This window comes from Mytilus trossulus, chromosome 5, assembly GCF_036588685.1.
Source record: "Mytilus trossulus isolate FHL-02 chromosome 5, PNRI_Mtr1.1.1.hap1, whole genome shotgun sequence".
NCBI lineage: Eukaryota > Metazoa > Mollusca > Bivalvia > Mytilida > Mytilidae > Mytilus > Mytilus trossulus.
In genome coordinates, this window is record NC_086377.1 from 63,360,651 (window position 1) to 63,379,524 (window position 18,874).

Consider the following 18,874-nt stretch of genomic DNA (forward strand, 5'->3'; position numbering starts at 1 on the left):
ATGATTTGTTTTGCTGGGACAAGCCTTTATGATGACACAACACACAATTCAAGAAAACACACTTAAATGAAATAGAAAACCTTTGATAAAAAAGCTTGCTAAACTTTAGTTGATTATATTGACCTTTGACCTTGTTGACCATACCTTTTAGCTTTTTCTATTCTGATTTTCACATTTTTAATTTATCACAATAAGTCACAGTAATTTAGCAGCATGTTTATGTTACTCAATCCACAGAGTGTTTAATATTTTTAGTACTTCTTTTTTTTTTTAGCTTATATAATTATAAGAACCAATGTACATTTTCTATTTGAGTTATTGCAAATTTTTTATTCCACTAGATTTATTTTTATGACTGTAAGGTACTTGATTGCAGTATTGAATTCATCATCACAACACTGAAAAAGCAGTATTCAAGCATAGTTGACAGTACACCAATGAAAAAATGATTGAATTGTTGTTAGTGCTTATCTCAAATTTCAGCCCATTTAACAATTTCATGGCAGCTAGTTTTATTGCTGGTGAAAGGTGGTATCTGGCAATGCTTCACAATTAAGATCAGAGTCAAACCCACCTTGCCATGAGCAACCTCTGGGTGAAATAAAGATCACAGAAAAAGTAATTTAATTCTCCTGCTGGAACACTTCCTTATGTGTTTATAGTAACAAATTGGTATTAAAAATACAAAGTTCTGCAATTGGACATAAAGATATTGACAATTATACCAAATCTTCTTATATTTTATAGATCTAAAATTAAAACCCTTTTCTCCAAATACTATTTAACTTTAAGATAAAAAAAAAAAAATATAAGAAATGTTTAGATTTTATTTAATTGACAAATTATCATATGATTTGAAATTTTAGGAGATAGAAACTTTGAAAGATGAGAATGGTGAATTGATTGACAAGTTGAAACAAAGGGAGGAGCAATGGAAGGCGGAGAAAGAGGCAGTAACTAAGCAGAAGGAGGCGGAGTTTAAGAAGAAATTAGAACTGGAGATATCAGAGTTACAAGACCAACATGACAAACTGGTCAAGGAGAACCATGAGACATTGACTGAGGCTTTGAAACAGGCCAGAGAAAAATTCTTCAAAGAAGTGGTAAGATACTTAAACTTTATACTAGAACTGAATTAAAGTAAATAACTATGCGCAAGCCTTATTTCAGTATTAGTTTTGTATTCTGATAAAGTCATGCCGATTATAAGATACACAGTTTTCTCTGTTTTCAAATCTTTTTGTTTGAACTCGTCGAACTGGAACTTATCAATTATTGGTAATCAGGTAATATTAATTATTTGGAAAACAAAAGGTCCTGGAATGGAGTATTTTTTAATCAACAGCATTGTCCTATATAAATTATAAATAAAGTTGAATTCTTTGATTTGCTGTTTTCATCATGCCCGCTAACAAATTGAAAACTGTACATATGCGCCGTATTTTCAGTACAGATTTTTAGTATTCGTATTGTTATCTTAGAAAGTCTTACTGATTAAAACACTACAATAGGTAACAATTTGACAATTTAGTAGTGTCAACGTTACCCTGTGATTATGCATATTTATCCTGAATACACCGTTTGGTGGTGCGCCTGTCAGATGCGGAACGTACAGATAAGGTAATAGGTAACAGGTAAATATCCTATTGGTATCGGTATCGGACTCGGCCAGGAACTTCTTAATTATTGGCAATATTAATTACGTGGAAAACAAAAGGGCCTGGAGTGGTGTAATTTTTAATCTATACCTTTGTACTATATTAGTTATATATAAAGTTGAATTCTTTGATTCTTCGTTTTTACATGATGACGGCTGACAAATTGGACCTAGTAATTTTAGTATTATAGATAAACAACGAAAATGCTAGTTCTTACTATTTCAATACTTACCAAGTCGCAGTATTCACATTAAAAAAACTCAAAATAATTTCTAAATTTACAGTACCTTAAAAACATTAACCTATTAACAGAAGAATGACAGAGACCAGAAAACATAAAGCCCCCACTTCTACCATAGGTCATACTGTATTTTCCCTTAGTATACTATATGGCAACTTCAGGCTTTAATCCATGATTTAACTGTTCAATCTTTGCTTAACAATTAAAAAAAAAATATCTTATATTATAAAAACTTATAGATATAGCCATTAAACAATTTGAATTTATGGAAAAACTGCAAAATTTTCAATATTTTTTGATTTATTTATTAATAATGTTTTATTTAAAGCAAGTGCAAATGCTATTTTCTCACAAGATGTTCAAATGAAGCCAACTTGATATATTTCTTACTTATAGTGATCGCATCAATTTCAAAACAATATTAAAAAAAATTGAGAATGGAAATGGGGAATGTGTCAAAGAGACAACAACCCGACCAAATAAAAAAAGAACAGTAGAAGGTCACCAACAGGTCTTCAATGAAGCGAGAAATTCCCTTACCCGGAGGCGTCCTTCAGCTGGCCCCTAAACAAATATATACTAGTTCAGTGATAATGAACGCCATACAAATGTATGAAACATTTGATTGTAATTTCAGAATGAGTTAAAGAAAAGCCATGAGGAAGAAATCCAGAAGTACAGAGAACTCTTACAGAAGGAAGATGACACTGTATGTTAGAGTTTTTCAATTTCAAATTTATAAATTCACGCCTTTCAGTCATAGAAATTGGGGTTTGGACACCAATTAGACAGCAACCCAATTTAATAAAAACCCAAACCAATAGACATCTACACATCATCTATAGTCAACAATGAATAGATATAAAAAAGAAGATGTGATATTATTGCCAATGAGACAACTATCCATAAAAGACCAAAATGACACAAACATAAACAACTATAGGTAACCTTACGGCCTTCATCAATGAGCAAAGCCCATACCACACAGTCTACACTAATATCTAAATTTCTAAAAGTTATAAAAGGTGATGATGATTTTAAAATACTAACATTTCTACAAAGTTAGTCAAAGTATATAACTATAAGCTATTCAGGTATACTCCTAATACATTGTTTGCAAGTACCTTGAAATTATACGCAAAATGTTGCATAAAGGCAACAATTAAAGTCAGTGTTTCATATGGATTCTAACTTACACATCGTTTCTACTTTATTAATCCAAATCATAATCTAGTCATTTCTAATTTCAGGCAAATGATTCCTTCAGAAGAAACATGGAATCTCAGAGAAAGCAGTGGGAGGAGGAGAAAAGCAATCTGGAACAGGAAGTACAGGAAAGAGATGCATTGTTGGAAAAAGCTGACAGCCATTTGTCTCATGAAATAGAAAAATTAACTGCAGAAATTGAGAAAGCTTATCAGACTAAGCTTGAGACTGAGATTAATACTGCACGGCAGAAATTTGATCATGAGTCAAATAAATTGAAACTTCAGGACCCCAATGTTGAAAAGTTGAAAAAGAGGAACAAAGATTTAGAGGAAGAAAATAAAATGGTGCTCTCAAAATATGAAATGTTGAAAACAGACACTGAAAAGTTTAGGTCAGAGGTTGATAAGGTCGTGAGAGAAAATCAAAAGGTCAAGTTCGAAAATCAAAAAGTTCAGTTAGATAATCAAAAAGCTAAAGCTGATAGCCTTAGATTCAAGGAAGAAAATCAGAAAAATACAGAAGAAATTAAGAATTTGAAAAATGACCTTGACACTTTAAAAGAAGAAAATAAATTTGTCAAATCTTCTTTAGAGGAAGTTTCCCAGAATTCAGCAGAAGCTGCAGAAAACTATAAAAAGTCAATTAATGAACTGAATGAAAAGTTACGGAGTCAGTCGGACCAAATGAAAGAACTAGATTCTCTGAAACAGGAAGTTGAAACTTTACGACAGGCGTCAGAACAAATTAAACTTGAGCAGGAGGCTGTTGAAGAACAGAGGAAAAATCAAGGTGAAAAGTACGAAAAATGTAGGTCGGAACTGTTGAACATTATCACGGAGAAAGAGAAATTAGTTGACAACATTCGTAACTTGGAGACAGCATACAAAAAGGATCTTGCTTCTCAAAAACAAAAACAGGATGAAGTTAACGAAAAATTGAGAAAGACTGAAAAAGCTTATCATGAAACTAAACGTTACTATAGAAATGAAATGGAGAAAATCAAAAGGGGTCTGGAAACAGAAAACAATAGCGCCATGGATACGATGAAATCCAAAATGGTAGACATGCAACACAGCCATAAGAAAACTTTGGAAAGCATGAAAAGGCAATTCCAGTTAGAATATACAAGGATTAATAATGAAGTGAAAAATCTGAGAGAAAGGAGTCTGAATTCAACAGAAGTACAGGTAAATGTTTCTCTAAGAAAATATGACAAATTCTTTTGATAAGACATTCATGTTACCACAGTTGAATTTTCTATAGGCATTTTAGAGAGCAATGTTTATAAGATGTGGTATAATTGTCAATGAAACAGTTAAAAAATTCAAACATACAAACTTCATCAGTAGACAGGTGTTAATAAAACATGTCAAGTTCTGATTACCCGACACAAAAAAAATCAATCTGTTTTAATACATCAACAAGATAAAAATGCTTTACCAAATTGATTTCTTTAGTAAAAAATTATTTTGGAAGAATATTTTATGTGTCAGAGACCATAATACAATACTGTTTGTTATATTCATTTTAATTGTTGAAAACTCGCTGACATGACAGTTATTTAGCATCACTTAAAATAATATGCATTTTATATGAGATGGTTGTTGGTAATTAGATATAGGAAGATGTGGTGTGAGTGCCAATGAGACAACTCTCCATCCAAGTAACAATTTAAAAAGTAAACCATTATAGGTTTTTCTCCCTTTTTCTGAAAGAATAGCATAACATCACAACATAGAAAAACACACGATAAAATATCAATTGGCAGACTTAACTCAATCAAAAAACGTATGATTACACAATGAACGAATAAATTTGATCTGCGATATCTGAATACAAATATTCATTTCGATTGTCAACTCATTTTATTTTAGACTGATTCTGAGGATTTGGATGAAGAAAATGTGATGCAGATCAGAGGCCAGTACTTAGATACTGTTACCAAAATTAAAGGTGAGATAAAGATATTTGATTAAATACACACTGATCCCCTTCACCCTTACACCAAACAATAGTGTAACATCACAACATAGAAAGACATACTATACTGTATCAATTGAAATAGCTTAACTCATCAGACATATTAACACAAGTGAACATGCAATGAATGATTAAATTAAAAAATCCATAAAATAAGGGGTGAATAAATACAGTTAACAGTAGTATGCTGCTGTGAGATATTAACATACAACAACAGTGAGGTAGGCGAGTTTATGAAGAAGCAGGATGTATACAAAAATAAAAAACAAACAAAAAAAAACAATGAAGAGTTATGAAGGTGGACATCATAAACTAATGCCTACCCCAATTCAGTTATATAAATTTTTAGTCAGTATTGAAAATCAGATTTAGAAGTTTCGAATTTCATTAACAACTGTTTCCTAATTTAAATATTTGTATTTTTTTAGAGGATGTTATGAAACACATCACTGAGACCAACATGAGGGCAGCAGAAACAGTTAGATGTGAAATGTTAAAGGAAAGAAACGCTACCCTAAAACAACTGAAACAGATCTATATGGATAATGTTAGGAAAGTCTTACAAAATGAGATTATTGGGTAGGTTTAGATTCTTGTACAATAGAAATATTGTGTGCTTAGTATAGAATTCTATCTGGAATCCTAATATTTTGTTGGATATTAACTTTCATAGATCGACTTGTATGTAAGATAAAACAACTAAATTAAATATAAAAAAAAATAATCATGAATCAACTAAAATTGTTTACCATGTAAAGTATTTTAATCTATTGATCAGAAGGAAAATAAAACTAAATGATAGTGTGTTGAATTGGATTGAACAAATTTATTTGCTTAAAAAAGTAATTGTTTCGTCAATGTTCTATCTGTCCGGGCAGGAATTAGTGGTTCAATACCTTATGCAATAAGTATTCGTAACCTACAAATTTTGCTATATATTTCATAGAAAAACTACTGTCAGCTCATTTCAAGTTGGATTTCGTCTGACCTGGTATTTTATATTTGCATCATTCAATAGCACATTGTATATAATTATATATATGCAATTCATTACAATTTTTTTTATCATTTATTAATCAGAAACAGTGCGTTTAATGTGTCTCTGGATTAGAAGGTATTTGGAAGGGGTAAACATTGTGAACCTCTTATCCATTCCACCTTTGATGTTCAGCCTCTTATCGTCCTCATACATTTACATTTAACAAATGCATTACATTAATTTAACCATTGAATTACATTAATTTAATCATTACATGTATTAGTTTAACCATTAAATTTCATTAATTTCAACCATTATATTACAGTCCAATTCAGTCATTACATTAATTTTAAAACCAATTGATTTTCAATTCAAATTCAGTTCAAAGTTTGTTATTTGAATACCCATTAAACATTCCTGACAACGGTAAATCTTTTGTGTATTGACTTTACCTTGTGTGATCTACCTTTCCAAAGTTAACATTTGTGAATAGAAGGAACACAAATTATCAAAAAAAGATTATATTTGGGGCAAATAAAGGGTTGCCGTAAGAAACTGGATTTATTTATGAAAATAAGAAGATGTGGTATGATTACAGATGAGACAACTAACCACTAGAAACCAAATAACGTAGCAATAAGCAGCTATAAGCAGCTATAGGACACAGTACTGAACTTCAACAATGAGCAAATGTCAAACAATATACTTTGCAGCAAGCTATAAAAGACCTTGAAATGACAATTCAAACTAAAAAAAAATGTAATTGCCTCAATTATGTACAAAATAATTACAAATAATTTGATATAAAGCAAAACAGGACACCAAACTATTTTATTTGAGATAATCACCAAAAGAAATGCACTAAGAAATTATTGTTCAAATTGCATTACTCTTGTTGCGATTCATTGAACATAATCATGATAAACTTAACAGTTTTTAGTGAACCTATTCACGATAAAACATAGTCTCTATAGCATATAATGTACTTAATCATGATAATCAGGATACAATTTGAACCTTGATGAACACATGAGTGTTATAGCATTGAGTAATATAATCATGATAAAATTGATAGTATTCAATGAACATAATCATGATTAACATTTTATATGACCATTACAGTTTATTAAATGGAATATCAGAGGATGGGAAAACTAAATACATAACAGTTGAAGAGTACCGGTATAAATCACAACCAGTGTGTCGTGTCACTCATTATTTTGATTTGATTTGCCACTCCCCCTTTTTACCTTTCACCTTGCATATATTATAACCATGTATACTTTTTTTTTCCGTATCATTAATTTGATAAGTGGTATATGATTTTATTTAAAGGCCAGTCAATTGTTTTTGAAAGATTGTAAAATCCTTAACTGATTAATAATAATTTTAAAATGATGTTTGTGCAATGTAATGTTATGCCTTAGGAAAAAATCTTTACACAAGAATATTTTTGAATTGATATTATCTCTGGCATTCAATAAAGTAAGATTTAATAAACAACAAAAAAACAACTAATTAGAAGTTTTCAGTTTGACGTTTTTCATGGAAACTGAACACAATTTTCTAAATTAGTTAGAAATTGTCAAATTTTCCTGTAAGTATTTGAACAATTATCTTAACTGATTCAAAAATATTTGAAAGAAAATAAAATATTTATAAAAAAAAGTTTTGACAATACATGGTTATATATGCCTGCTTTACAGATTTTTTACCAGAACCTGTGTGCTCAAATGTAACAGAACCCCCCTTTATTTTCAGTTTAGTTTTTGTGTTGCTGTCAGCTTTAGTTGTAATCACAGTATTGTCACTTTTTTCTCAGTATTTCAGCATTTATTTCTAGGGTAGTATTACTTCACTTCTTCACTGCCTATACAACAGGATTTGAGTACTTAATAAAAACACTTTACAAACTGAAACACACTTTCAACCATATTTGATATATTTTGTTCTTCATGTTCTGGTCTTTACAGATTTTTTTTTTACCAGAACCTGTGTGCTCAAATGTAACAGAACCCCCCTTTATTTTCAGTTTAGTTTTTGTGTTGCTGTCAGCTTTAGTTGTGATCACACTATTTTCACTTTTTTCTCAGTATTTCAGCATTTATTTCTAGGATAGTATTACTTCACTTCTTCACTGCCTATACAACAGGATTTGAGTACATGAGAAAAACACTTTTATTTGATATATTTTTTTCTTGTCTTGTACATTATCGACACATAGTAAAAAAAAATATTAATAGGAAAAAAGAAAGTTTAAGTAGAGTAGAAAATAATTTTCTAATAAAACTTAAAAAGAAACACAGACAAATATTACTTTGAATTGATTGAAGAGCATGTCAAAAATGGTCTGAATCATTTTTTCAAAATTGATTTTATGTTACATGAAGCCAGAAGGGTAACATTTAGGCAATCTTTGCATCAAGAATGAAAATATTGCAGTCTGTTTTTGGCACATATAAACTAGAGCTGTCCAATTTATGTGGCCACTGTTGGAATTGGTATAGAATGAGAAAAATTTCATGATTGTATCAACTGTATTTTCTTTTTTGATTAAGAGATCTTAACATACACAAACACAAGTTAAACTTTTGATTAACATTTTAAATAATTTAAATTTGAATTAAATGAAGTGTGACTGCCCACCAGGGGGAGATGAAAAAGATATACTCCACGTGATAATTCATATAAGTGATCGATTTTATTCAGGCATTCTGTGTAAAATACACATCAATGTTATAACACTATTGATTTAATTAAAATGTTTTAATGCAGGTTAATCTGCTTTTGTTGACCTATGAAATGTGATTTTTGTTTTCGCAATTAGATTAATTTGTTTTTGTTTACTTTCAGTGCAAACATTGAATCTAAGCTGTCAGACATAGAGCAAGCTTTGGAAATGATATCAGTCAATAGTTCAAGGTCACATACACCTAGAGATGAGATTTCAAGGACAAATACCCCAACTCCAAGATCTTCCTCGATAGCAGGATCATGTGAGCGTTTTCCTGTTGGTTCAGGCTATAGGGTTTCTGACATAAACATTGATGATGAGAAAGAAAACGGCTTCAAATTCAAACCTAACATTTTATCCAATATTAAATCTGGTGACCATTCCCCTGCTGAAGCTAATATTACTGTGCGAGATAGAAACCAAAGGGAGACAAATCTTGGAAGGAAGTCCCCAAGGGAGCTAACTAGTCAGTCGTCACCTAGAGATGTGTTGTACAGTGTCCAAGAGAAGTTGTCTAGAAGTGGCATTGTAGAAAGTGATACGGACAAAGAAAGTTATGAACATAGACCAACAAGTAGTTCTTCACGAAGGAGTGAAAGCGATTATGATCGACCTGTTAGTAGTTCTTCCCAAAGAAGTGAAGGGAAGGATAATGTATATAGTAGTTCTTCACACAGAAATGAAGGGAAAGAAAATGTTTACAGTAGTTCACGAAGAAATGAAGGGAAGGAAAATGTGTATGTTATGAATGAGAATAATGAAAAGAGGTCAACAAGTGGGTCATCGCGAAGAAGTCGACATGAAGATCCGTCGAGAGTAGATCGACATGAAAGAAAGTCTTCAAGACATGAACCAAGTTCCACAGCTAGAAAAAGTTCCAAAAATGTACATTTCACCCCTACAAAGGATTTAAGTAAAAATCTATCAAGACATGAAAACGGTCATAGTTCTCGTACGAACAACCTTCAGCATTTTGATTCCGTTCATTCCGGTGACCCTGCTTCCAGAGAATATTTGTCTTCATTGGAAGCACAGAATGATGCAGAAGAAAAATTCTCTGCACTTGATCCTCGCCCAAATCAGACAAGTAAAAAGTCTTCACCAGAAGTTCAGCCTGTATTTACATCAAACCGTACTCCTCGTGATTATTTGTCACCAAGGGACACAACTCCATCAATAAGTCACCAACAAAGTTCACTGTTCAAGGCTCGTTCACAACCAGAGTTAGGTTTTGGATTCGAACAGCCATTTTCATTGAGAGAATCTGGCCTTGGTAGTTATAAATACACGTCCTTGAGAGATGCCCTGGGGAAAACCCCTGTCGCTACCTCACCAGCTAAAAATAGCAGCATATCCCAAGAAGACTTGAGATCTTATCCAATAAACAATACTGCCTTCAGAAATCAAAAGGCATTGAGTGTAGACATTGGACTCCATCATCTTGGTCTGGAAAGGTCACCAAGAAAATTTAATCCCTCCCCTGAAAAATTAGCCCATGATGCAGGGGAATCCCCGATGGGAACCCCTAGACTGAGGAGGAAGATAGCGCCATTGAGTTTAGAGAGAGAGGAAAATATGTCCAGCCAGGAAAGAGTCAACAGAGATTTTAACAGATATCACGGGGGAACAAAGACAAAACCAGTTAGGAATCTAGTAGAACAATTTTCTGGTGTTGTTTAGTTTTAGTATTATTGCCATTTTGAACTTGGACCACATATTTGAAAACCATAAACATTCACATTTTATTATTAAGGCTATTCCTTGTCAAATTTTATTTAAAGGAATGTGTTTCTTAGATTAATTTAGAAATGTAATTTTGATTCAAGAATTCACTTAAAGTATGTCAACATTTTAACTCAGAAACCACAAAATTAATGATTTTACACCAACCTCTTTTTGTTCTGAAATATTTTTCTGTGAAATTAAATTTATGTAGTATTGTTCTTCTAATCAGTCAACGAAATTGTGTGTCCAAGTTAACAAATATCTGTGATAGAAAATTAAAATTATGTGAAAAATGGGTAATTCTTATGTAAACGTACTAAGAAAACTCTTGGGTGACTAAACTAAGGAAGATAACTCCTGTTTGAACCAGTCTGTTTAATATGTTTGAGGCTTCCATAGGACTGTAGATGCTGCTAAAGTATTGAATGCTTGTTTTTATTATGTAATGCCAGTACAAATATATTAATGTAGTTATAAAAACTTCTGTTATATCTACAACTTATGTTCAGTCAAAATATTTTATTCAAATTCTGTAAAAACAGATAAATCTTCTTGTGTTAAAAACTGTCATCATGGACAAATTTCTTTTATTTCTTTTTTCATTTTATACTCACATGAATGGATTTAAGTTTATTTAAGATTTTTTTTATACCAGTATACAATAAGCTTCTTCTCCTGAAAAAAAATAAGTTAAATTAACTCTAATTTAATATCAGTTTAAAGTACAAGAAATTTGATGGAAATTAAATTATTCAAATGAATGTTAATTTTTTTAATTTTTTTTAATTTACATCCAATGTCTTATTTCTTATTCAGCTGAAGAGAAAAATGAAACATCAATCTCCTAGCCAAAAATTATTTTCGGAAGGTTTCTATATATTATTTCAGATGTTATTTTTCTTGCTCATGTGTCTTTGCTGGTAGCATTAATTTTTATTCTTAAAAGGAAAGGATTTGCAGGTATTTCTGCAGTTTTGAAACTGAATTAAGACAAACATGTAGTTGTAGATATTGCAGATATTGTAAAATTATGCATTTAAATGGACATATTTTATTATTTCTTTCATGTCTTTATGATCATGCAATGTTAATAGTTTTATCCGTCCATTATATTGTTTTTTTATTTTCTGATTCAGATCACATTCTAATAATGATTCAGATCACATTCTAATAATTACATGATTCCATCATGAATTCAGTTCATAAAAAAACATTAAATATATTTTATTTTATTGGATTAATAAGATATTATTGAAACTCAGTACTACTAATTTACCTCTAAGAAAAAAGTTATTATTACCTTAAAAATTAAATTTTTCATTATTTTCTTTACTTTTTTTCATATCTTTTTGTCACAATTATTTGTTTGATATTTAGGAATCTCTGATTTTGGTATTTGTGTTTTATTGGAAAAATAAGAAAAAAAATACAATTATCTTAAAAAATCACCTCATAACATAATGATCATTTATATTGCTACCAAAGTCATGTAAAGGATGGTTTAGGGTGTTGTGTTTAATACATAATTGAAAGTGTGCACATTTAAGGACACAAAATACATTTGAAAAGTTCCCATTGATATATTAATTTTCTGGAAAGACAATCCTCTTTTAAAACACCACCGCTAAAACTGATTCTATTTTTTTTGTATTTTAGTAAAAGAGGAAAGTGTTAAAACAGGTAATTTATCTTGGAATAACATTTTAGAATTAAATTTGTTTTAAAGTCAAGATTTTTTATAAAAGCAAATTTTGTAAACTTGAGTTCAAGTGCAATTTCATATCAATCATCATTTGCACGACTGACAAGGAAGAATGACCCTAGAGTCCTGTTGACTTTGGTAGCTTCATTTCGTTTTTCGCCCTGATCATACATGTTTAATAGGATACTAATCTCATTCACTTGTTATACGAACATTTATACATGCACTTGTTTTATGCACATTTCACTTATGTAACTATCATAATCTTATTTAACTTTTCAAATAGTAGATATTGAATAATCATGAGATGCTTTGGAATTCTTAAATAACCATCGCAAGATGATAACATTTGTTTTTTCAAAACAATATTTATTACTTTCCTTTTAATTTCTGTGGAAGTTTTTCTTGGTTCATTTTTCTGCCAACTTATTTTATTCTTCTTATTAAAAAAATTTAATTGAATTTCCTTTTTCCTTTTTCTTCTACAAATTTCAAACATGGAACATTTCATCTTTCATTTTAATTGTAAATTGATTTGTTTTATCTTAAAAAGAAAAAAAATCCATAAAAAATTATATTCTATAAGTTTAGAGCGGCATTTTACTTTTAAAGATCTGTAATTTTCATTGTTTTTGTTTTATTTTATGTTAATGTGTTTTAAATTGTGAATCAAATATATTTTTATGTTTTTAATTTATAATATTTATTTGTAAATATTTATACCTCGAAATATTTATGAGAGAAAAATAAAAAATATTAATAAATTGGTATTTATTTAACATTTGTAAAAGACCAATTATAATCAGATCTTTGAATGCTGGACAGCTATTACGATGATATTGGTATTCATTATCATTTTGTTTCCAACATCAGCAGTTAATCAGGAATAGTTATTTTTTTACTAATAAAAAATAAGAAGATGTGGTATGATTGCTAATGAGACAATTCTCAACAAAAGACCAAATAACATAGAAATTAACAACTGTAGGTCACAGTACAGCATTCATCAATGAACCAAACCCATACCACACGATCAGTTATAAAATGATCTGTAATGACAAATGTAAAACAATTCAAACAAGAAAATAAGACCAATTGTTATGTATTAAATAATGAACGAAAAACAAATATGTTACACAGCAACAAATGAATGAATTACAGACTCCTGACTTGAGACATGCACATACAGAATATGGCGGTGTTAAACAAATTTGAAGGCACCAAGATTGTTACAGCTTGATTGGTTTGATGCCTATCCTCTATCATGCTCTAGATAAGTGCCACTAACCATTTATCAAACAATAGTCAATCTCTACTGGTAGGCAGAGATGTCTGAGAGAAACTCTGTCAAGACCTACAATCTACTGTTATTTGTCGATCTGTCATCTAGCTTTATTTAATATTTTGAATATCATTGTAGTATGTTGATAAAAGAATTTAAAACAGCAATGTTAAAGGCAAAGATCTTGAGCAAGAAAGATATATGCTAGAAAATAACGGTTCAAAGAACATGAAGCTTGGTTGATAATTATCTTGTGTTAAACACTTTCTTTCTTAAGCTTTTCAGGTCTTATACATCCTTGTCTTACAAATATTGGGCTTTGAGCGTTTCTAAAAAACAGAAAATGGCTTTGGATACATAATTTTTACAACGTGTTGCTTTCATTTTTCTTCATACTTAGCTGTATAAGGGTGGCGATTTGTTATTGGTGGAGCTAGAAAAAGTATCTACATAGTACCACCTGGTTTTGGCAGGGGAACAAGCAGTACTAGTCAATCTAGAGCTGACTTAATAAAGAGAACCAAATAAAACTGACGGTGTTAAAAACTTCCATGCGTCCTGGGGCCATGCTGACAATTTAATTTTCTATTTTATGTTAGCCACATCGTTGGTCTCTTGGTAGTGTGCTAGCCTTGAGCATTGGACGTAGTGGTTTTAACCATGATATTTCATATTTGGAATTTGCTCCTCCTTTTTAAAAGTACACATCCTTTAAATAATGAGTAATACAAAAGACTGGCCAGCTAGGCTTCAGATGATGGATTTTATTTTGGATTTTTTTTTTGCGTTCTGAGAAAAAACTGGAGTAGATGGTGAGAAATTGTAAACAGCATAAATTATCAGAAGCACTAGATATTTTTTTTCTTCTCATGAATAATATGCTAAGATAGAAATGATAAATAAACTAAACAACAAAAGTTTTTAAGTCACACCAAATCATTCTTCAGCTCTAATATGACCAAAAAGTTGGATGACCCCTTCAGGAATTATAGTCCTTAAATCTAAAGCAAATAGAGAGAAACCAAAAATTGGCGACATTTGTTTAAGTAAACAAATATTGGTCAAGCATGCTTCTCTTGTCTAATGATAATTAAAGAGGAAATTAGATGCAGATAAGCTACACAGACATCTTATACTTTCTATCTGGTCAAATCAGTTCTCTGATATTTGTTTTGAAATTTCCAATACATTGTCCTCGTGCATCATTGGAGAGACATTTTTTATCTAAATGCGAATCTGGTGCATTCAAATTTGTAACGTCGTATCATTATATCTAAATAGCATGTGCTCCTCTCAGCATTTACTGTCTAGCCAGGTCCCAGTGGTGAATATCACCTGTCTTTTTGTCTGTGCCTTACATTGCTTTAAAAAAAATACTTCTTCCAATAATGGAATGAAATATGGTAATGGGATGTGTTGTTGGTAACTTAATTTAAATGAATAAATATAATACATCCACATCCAAACAAAATTCCCCTCTATAGCATATATTTAGCCATAACAGGATGAATGTGTTTGTAGATAGATGTTTTTGTGTTCTGTTAAATTGCTCCTTTTAAAATTGTTACACGATGATGACTGCTGTACCCATATTTTGACTATTTCATTTAGTGTGTCTGTTTAGTTAACGCATCATTGAAAATATAACGGAATTTGATGAGACTGTCACCAAAGTGAGAGGGTTAGCGCTATAAAACCAGTTTTAATCCACCATTTTCTACATTTGAAAATGTCTGTACCAAGTCAAGACTATGCCAGTTCTTTTCCATTCGTTTTTGATGTGTTTTGTTATTTGATTTTGCCATGCAATTATGGACTTTCCGAATTGATTTTCCTCTAAGTTCAGTATTTTTGTGATTTTACTTTTTGGTTGTCATGCAAATATATGATTATCTTCGTCTTCACCGTCTCACGTAAATTAGTTGGTCTTTGCAATCCGACGAATTAATCCCAAGAAAAGACAAATAACGGTGCATTAACAGGATAAGCGTCTCCTGGTCTAGATGCATCACCCTTCATGGGTCGATCTGCTTCAGTCTGTTAAAACATACAAGCCAAACGATACAAGTCAAACTAATCATGATAATGTACTTTGAATCTTTTGGGAACATATGAAAGAGGCGCTCATTGCGAAACCCAATGTTATAGAACATTCAATCAAAGTAACTAAAAAGCTGAAGGTATCATGATCCAGTTTTATTTAAATGTGGCCGAATGCTAAAACCAGATTTTAGTTCCAAACCATGTTTTTGAAAAAAGAACATCATGCTAACATTTTGAGAAATAACAAATAATTGTAAAGTTCTATTTTATTGTGAATTTGGATTAATTTAATAAAAGTTATTTTTGATTATTAAAACTCTTAAATGGCAGGTTTTAACATTTAGTCATACATAAAACAGTTCTGTTGTTCAAAACTTTCAAACAAAATGTGCATTGCATGATCAAAACATGTTCGTCCCCTACAAAACTATCAAAGAAGCAAATGTTCTAAATATTATATTTTGATGCTAAAAAATGAACTTACAAGTATTGCGATGTTGTTTATTTGATTTGTTTTAAAAAAGTAAAATAACAAAAATACCGAACTCCCAGTGAAAATCACAACGGAAATCCATCATCAAATGGCACTATTAAATGCCCAAAATATGAATATTCATCTTCTGTCTTGTAACGATATTATTGAAATCACGCGCAACTTGAATGTTGCATTTATTTTAAATTTATCACCCCATAACTCGCGTGATTTTGTCTATAATTCAAAAGTACAGAACCCATACAAAATATCTGTGTACTATTTTATTATTTTGCATTACATGGCAGTTATGTTTGTTCACACTAGCCAACATTCCACTTGAAAGAATGTCCCAAGATTACATCATCATTCTTTGTTTGAGATGCGTATTACATTGACAAAGAATATAGAATTGTCTATTCCATCTGATATATCCTTTGTCTTGTGTTAAATTGCTCAATGTGTATTTATAATGTGTAAAATGTAACACGTTGTTAAATAGTAGTATTGATATATCATTTGCTCTTTCGTGATGAATGCCATTACTGATATTAAAAACCATAAATTTATGACACTCGCTCAAGCTCGACAAGTTAAAGAGGTACAGCATGATGGTTTCTTAGCACAGCGCTATTGTAAAAAAAGTTCAAAAGTGTCCATTTCTATTTTGCATCTATAAATTTTAGTTTTGATAATTTTTATTTGAATATCATCATTTCATTTTATGTTTGATATTCAACCTCGTTTTAACGTTTTATATATTGGTTGACTACTGTATCCATAGTTTTGGCATTTCTACCTATTATGTCAGTTTGTTCACACATCGTTGTCAGTAAAATGACATTTCATGCGACTGTCATACAAGTGAAAGGCTTAGCTAGCTATAAAACCAGAACTGTTCAACCATTTTTTACATAAGAAAATGCCTTTACCAAGTCAAGAATATGACAATTGTTATTGTATAATATATGTGTTTTTGATTTTAATTTTGAAATTAAGTCTGTACAGGCAAAAGGCGACAATTACCATAATTTCAAATGGTAGTTACTTTATTGTAAAATGTTTTGATTTGACTGTCACTACTGAGTCTTTTGTAGACGGAACGCGCGTCTAACACGTTAATATAAAATTTAAATCCTGTTATCTATGATGAGTTTATTCACCTCAAAAGGTCTTTGTGGATTGTCTAATTATTAGAACAAGGAAGTATCTAATTGTTCCAACATAAAATTCGTGAAATATAGTATGATATTCTTAGAATTCTATTAACATTTTGATGAAATTTGACATACATCCTCTATAATGTAATTTCCCCCAAAATTACCAATTTAAAAAAGGGACATAAAAGGCCAAACTACCATACCAGCTTCAGAAAAATCACAATGACAATTTGTTTAAACAAGTAAGTTTTGACCGCGATTCTTATAAATGCAAAGAAAAAATAATGGAAGGGAAGAAACTTATCCAAATAATAGCAGTGTTATTAACTGGTGAGTACTTTTTTATTTTATTTATTTCATTAAAAAGTATGTGTTTCCCAAGCACAATTATTATTGAATTCAAATTATTTGGTAAAAAATCATATGACTTTTAACCAATGTGCCTCTATTTTGTGTTTTTAATTTAAAAGAAAAAATAATCATCGAAGTGTAAAACGCTGTACACATGATTGAATTTAATTTTATTTGTTCTAAACTTGATATTTATATTTTTTTATGAATTTAATAATAATAATAAAAAAAATGAAAACAACTCATTCGTCCGAAGCGTTTTTCTAGATTTACCTTTATCAGTTACGCTCAAAGCCAAACATTTGAAATCCGAAGATGTATAAGTACCGAAACAGTTGAAGAGCTATATGACAAAAATACCTAAAATAAATAGCCAAATTCACCTACGGTCAACTTTGCGTGAGGGAGTTGAAACCTTAGTTACTTTTATAAATTCAAAATTTATAAACGGACAATTTATAAATTATGTCAGTACAGACTACCGAGCTGATGTTACCATTGAGGACTGATAGTCCAGTAGCAGAGGCATTGACCCAGTGAAGTAAAAATTGTAAACAACACGTTTAATACGTACATGCGTCTTAAAAGAGATAATGAAAGGTTAAATATTTCAGTTTGAACCCTGAAGGTTAACATTATTTTATAAGTTTTGAATAGTTAAGAGTTAAGGATAGAGAATAGAAGCTATTAAGGTATTTTTGTTTTTAAATATCAACAGTATCGAAATGAACCAAAGTAAAAGACAATTCCGTTACCTGTTTAAACAATACCACGACATTACAAGTTTAAAAGTAAACATAATAATTGAACTGAAACGTTTTAGATGCTACGGTTGCATTTGAGCCTATTTGAATATTAACCAGATAATAGACCCAATACAATGGATAAAACTCTCCCTAGAATCAATGAATAAAGAAAAAAAACCTAATGCTGTGGATCAGCGTACAATCATCAACAATAAGCAATAAGATGTATCGGTTAGTAAGTATAAACCCGACATGACTAAATTTGAAATAATTGCTTATAATCCCAACCAACAGATTTTCAATATTAACACCATACATAAAATGTTATAGTCTTTTCAGGATCTAAGGGGATACGATGCTTCAAATGTAACAGCTGGGATACTCCTGAATGTGGACTATCTGTCTACACAGCAACTGCTTATCGTTTGTTTCCGGTTGTATCCTGTTCAGACGATTGCATCAAGCTTGTCATAAAACTAGATGGAGAATTAGGTACATGCATTTAGCAATTTTCATGAATGAAAGAAAATCCATGTTCGAATAAACATACTTTTATCGAGATGACGCGGTCAACAAAAAGAAAATAAACGTT

General features: G+C 30.7%; 1 protein-coding gene across 2 annotated transcripts in view; it reads left to right on the forward strand.

Annotated features, from left to right (window-relative positions):
• LOC134719034 (centrosomal protein of 152 kDa-like) overlaps positions 1 to 11,184 on the forward strand; it is a 43,159-nt gene extending 31,975 nt beyond the window's left edge. The window contains exons 22-28 of one of the 2 annotated variants that reach the window (XM_063581962.1): positions 867 to 1,103; positions 2,537 to 2,608; positions 3,150 to 4,295; positions 4,983 to 5,061; positions 5,517 to 5,667; positions 7,190 to 7,249; positions 8,921 to 11,183. In XM_063581962.1, coding sequence (XP_063438032.1) covers positions 867 to 1,103; positions 2,537 to 2,608; positions 3,150 to 4,295; positions 4,983 to 5,061; positions 5,517 to 5,667; positions 7,190 to 7,249; positions 8,921 to 10,481 — 3,306 coding nt within the window. In that variant the 3' untranslated portion in view covers positions 10,482 to 11,183. Of the gene's footprint in view, positions 1 to 866; positions 1,104 to 2,536; positions 2,609 to 3,149; positions 4,296 to 4,982; positions 5,062 to 5,516; positions 5,668 to 7,189; positions 7,250 to 8,920 lie in introns of both variants that reach the window. The other variant, XM_063581963.1, reaches the window with a different exon arrangement.
• The last annotated feature ends 7,690 nt before the right edge of the window (positions 11,185 to 18,874 follow it).